Source organism: Elephantulus edwardii, unplaced genomic scaffold, assembly GCF_000299155.1.
Source record: "Elephantulus edwardii isolate Elephantulus edwardi_28Jun2011 unplaced genomic scaffold, EleEdw1.0 scaffold00074, whole genome shotgun sequence".
In the NCBI taxonomy this organism is placed as follows: Eukaryota; Metazoa; Chordata; class Mammalia; order Macroscelidea; family Macroscelididae; genus Elephantulus; species Elephantulus edwardii.
This window is the reverse complement of record NW_006399824.1, coordinates 5513659-5518035: the sequence shown is the minus strand read 5'-3', so window position 1 is coordinate 5518035 and position 4377 is coordinate 5513659. Positions and strand designations below refer to the sequence as shown.

The 4377-nt window shown below is 40.3% G+C and overlaps 1 protein-coding gene across 2 annotated transcripts in view; it reads right to left on the bottom strand.

Annotated features, from left to right (window-relative positions):
• Positions 1-3726, bottom strand: part of RUFY2 (RUN and FYVE domain containing 2) — a 55493-nt gene extending 51767 nt beyond the window's left edge. The window contains exons 1-2 of one of the 2 annotated variants that reach the window (XM_006889010.1): positions 3603-3726; positions 1962-2126 (exon numbers count right to left, since the gene is read on the bottom strand). In XM_006889010.1, coding sequence (XP_006889072.1) covers positions 1962-2126; positions 3603-3726 — 289 coding nt within the window. Of the gene's footprint in view, positions 1-1961; positions 2131-3602 lie in introns of those variants that run through there. The other variant, XM_006889011.1, reaches the window with a different exon arrangement.
• Between the last annotated feature and the right edge of the window lie 651 nt (positions 3727-4377).

The following is a 4377-nucleotide window of genomic DNA, read 5'->3' as shown; positions in this document are numbered from 1 at the left end:
GTAGAGAGAATAGTGCAACAATGAATGAATGGAAACCCAAAATCTCTGTAAATGTTTATGAAAATTAATAAAATATAATTATAGAAAAAAAAACATGAGCAAAACCTTGTTAAAAATAAGTCTCACAGAATCTCTAACTATTGGATATTTCGGAAACAAACTTAAAAATAAGTCTCTATTTAAAAATATGTTACTGTACAAGAAATTAAAAACATTTCAGAGAACAAGAAATAATAAAATTCATATAGAAGCTTCAAAAAAATAAAATAAAATAAAATAAAATGGTACAAGCATTCCGGAAGGCAGTTTGGTATTTCCTCAAAAAGCTGAACATAGAAATTCTATATGACCCAGTTATTCCACTGCTAGGAATATACTCCTAGGAAATTAGAACTGAGGCACAAACAGAGATTTGTACACCAATGTTCATAGCAGCATTACTCACAATTGCAAGAACATGGAAACAACTCAAATGTCCAACCATCATCAAATGGATTGAAAAAGTGGTACATTCACATGATGGAATACTATGCAGTGCTCAAGAATAATGATTTAGAAAATTACTACATACTTAGGAGAGATTGGAGAACATTATGCTGAGTCAGTCTAATAACTCAGTCGCAAAAGGACAAATACTGCATAAGACCAATACTGTAAAAATAGAAGGATAACCAGTATATAAAGTTTAAGGAGGGGGGGAAGGTGTGGAAGCAGAGTGGAGAGAATGGGTAGGGGGGAAAGCACAATTTGGTGGGTCGAGGGAGGGGGTAAAATAAATGGGAAAGATCCAGCAAGGATCTGAAAAGATGAGGTAATGGTGGGCAGAGTTGAATGGTGATTGGTTTTGCAGGATGCAATGAATGGGAATGACTGTATGAAATACAAAGTGAATGAAGGATAGTGTGAAACACAATGTACACAAATTTTGTATGCACATCAATATAAAACAAAAAGACCTAGTCAATGTTGAAGAGAAATTCTTTATGATTTGTTCTATATGCTTCTATGTGCACAAAAAGTATATTTCACTATTACTGAAATAGTTTTTAATTTTAAGTCTTCAACAAAACATTCAATACACTAATAACATCATATAAGATTTTTCAAAGTTATCAAAAGTTTCAAAGTTTGAAATGCATTTTTTAAAAAGGATGTTTAAGTAAACCTCCCTTTTTTTCCCTTCTTATACTTAACATCAATTTCATGATCCATACTCGGAACTACCAGGCTTACCTAACATAGCCAGCTTCCTAATCTACCATTAAGATGAATATCATAATAGTCTCCTGAGTATGTGACTCTCATTCACATAGCCCTCTACACAGGTACTGATCATATGAACTAGAGACCCAAACTGCCAATAATTATTATTATTATTATTGTAAATGGTAACTAAATAAAAAGTAATTGAATAGCAAAAACATAAAATATATATATATCAGCAACTCATTACGATTATATAAATAGAATAAAATAAAATGTTCTGATATTATCATTGTTTTCAGAGATCACCCATATGTTTATAATCCAAAATTGGAAGACATTCTCCAAATAGGTTCCCATGCACTAAAGAGGTTTCTCTTTTTCAACAATCAACAACTTGAGTGTATCTGATCAATAGGGCTATTAAAAAGCTCATATAAGATATACCAATGTTAAAACAAAATTCCACACTTATCCTAGAAAATGGAAATCAGTTTAGTTAGTATATTGAAAACTTTTTTAAAAATCCAGTATGCTTTTAACAAAACACAACCATTTTCTAAAGTGTATCAACTAAAAAGTAAATGTAATTCCTTTCCTATAAAGATGACATATTTTCTCCCATACTCAACTCACTCAATATATTTAAGTGCAAAGTAACAGAAATCATGGCCTCCAAATAATACATTTTCAAGGATAAGATGGCAAGAAAAGGAGAGGTTTCTAAAGTTAGTGAATTTTTAAAAATCTCATGATACCTTTAAGACCGTGTTTCAGACAATGTTCCATAACAACAAAAAACTGCTGCAAAGGGGGATAGTCCGAGTCCAAAGTACGGCCAAAGCTGAGAGCAGATTCAATGAGTCCTTTTATACTCAGTTTAGCCATGTTTAGTAAGTTTGCTCTCTCTACTGCTGTGGGATCTTTTACAGCTGAAAGCACAAGAAAGGAGCAGAACATCATTTGCAAGACATGACTCTGCAAGCAACATGAACTTTTTTCCTTCCCCTACAATACCCACGAGTTTGCATTTTTGTTGTTGTTGACAAATACTGAATATTTCCCCAAGGAACCTACACCACTTGTTAACTTTTCACACTTTGCACAGAAGACTCTCTTGCCTACTTTACCCAAATCATATTATTTCCAAGATTCTGGAAACTGTCCTCCTGCATTTGTTTTACGTTTTAAATGTTTTTATTACTGTATTTATTCTCCCCTCCAAGGAGAATGAGGTATTTTTTTAAAATAACTTTCTATAGAAGTTTGGCATCACAGGAAACATATTTAAGGATATCATTCAAAAGGTGGATAATGTGGAAGCAGAGAGGTGAGGACAGGCAGGGGTTAGAGGGTTAGGGGTAAGCATAGTATCACACAATTTGATGAATGGAGGGGGTGAAGGAAATGAGAAGGATCTGGTGTGAAAAACAATGTATTTGAACTTTGTAAATAAACCAGTATAAAAGAATTTTTTTATTAAAAAAAAAAAAGGTGAATAGTAGATTCAGCCTAAGGATGAATTTCAAAGCAAAAATGCTCAAGAGTAAGCTAGTAAAAGAAAAAAAAAGAAGGAAAAATTCTAAGACCCAAGGATCACCATAACAAAATATAAAGACCGATAATAAATGAGAAGGTACTAAATTCATACATTCAATTTAACACTATCATGTTTCTCTGTGGAGGTCATTCACACTGATGTGTAAAGCACAGGGCATCTGGCAGTTACTTCTATTTTGCATGACTCCTTTCTTTTCCAAGCAGAAACAACCACCAGGGGCCAATTTTACATTCACGTTCCCTGCCCTGTTTCATTTTTAACACAGAACTAATAGATTCCTTAAAATTAAACATACACTGTTTTCAATTCACACAAACATTTTTTCTATCCCCATAAATTTTACTTTGGAATTCAGATACTTTCTCCTAACAGGAATCTTTTCCACAAAGACACAAAAGTGAGGTGCAGGGAAATTAAGCACTTTGACAGAATGAAATAAATCAAGTATCTAGCTTTCCTTTATGGAAGAAAAACACAGGGTTCCCAATTATCAGTATCCCATTTCTGATACCAGGTAAGAGGCCCCAAGCGCGACAATGAATTCTAAGCTCCTTGAAACGCAAACAGCCCCACAAGTGCTGTCTGATGGAAAATCTCCATTCACGACATCACTGCATCCAATCTGCATCGTCCTAATCCATGGCAATCCTCATTCTTTTAACAGTGCCCATCAGTCCCTAACGTGCGATGCGACAGCCAGACAAAGGGAGGCTGCAGCTGCCCGACGACAGGTCGGTGACAGGCGCCGACAGCCTCACGCCAAGCAGCGCTCACCCCACGGCCGCGCCCGGCTGGGGTCGGGAGGGAGGCAGCGCCCCGAACCCCGCCGAGGGCTCACCCGAGGTCGCGCTCACCCGGGGGTCTCCCGTCGCCTTCCTCCCCACCTCCAGTCCTGTGTCCGGCTTCCAAGACGGAATCTGAGGGACATTTGTCCTCCGCCACCCCCAAACTTGAAAAGTCATCATTCGAGCTTATTTTTGCCCGATTAGGGAGCTGCTCTCTAGCTGGCCCTGTCCCCGAACCCTTGAAACCCAGTGGACCCCCGAACCCACTAACTCCCCAGTGAGAAACGGGGGAGGAAAGGAATAACCCCCCCTCCCGCCCTGCGTTGCCATGGCGACCCTGGGCGACCCCAAGTACTGGACTGCCACAAGCCGGGGTTTGAACCCGATTTCCCTCCCGGAGATCAGTGCCCCCAAGTTCTTCTCGCTTCACGCGGCGGGCAGGCTGAAATGGAGCCCCCTGTCTCCCCCGGGCCGCTCCCCTTACCCATGGCGGCGGCAACGCGTCTCGGGAGACGAAGCCCTCAGCCCCGTCAGCAGTCGCTCCAGCAAAGCCAGCCGAGCCGACACAGCGCCGCAGCCAGGCCGGCGAAGCTCACAGCGCCTCCCGGCGGCGGGAGGACGCCCCGCAACCGGGCCGCTGGACCTGGGTCGTGCGGCTCCCGGCAGGGCGGAGACGTCACGGGACGCGATGTCCACCAAAGGCCCTCTGCTATCCGGAAATCTCTTCCTCTGATCCAGGCCATGGTCTCGGCAATTCCTTGCCATGCTTTGGAGAGCTGGAAAGATTAATCGATGCCTTTGAATTGTAGTGCTGGAGAAGAGTACTGA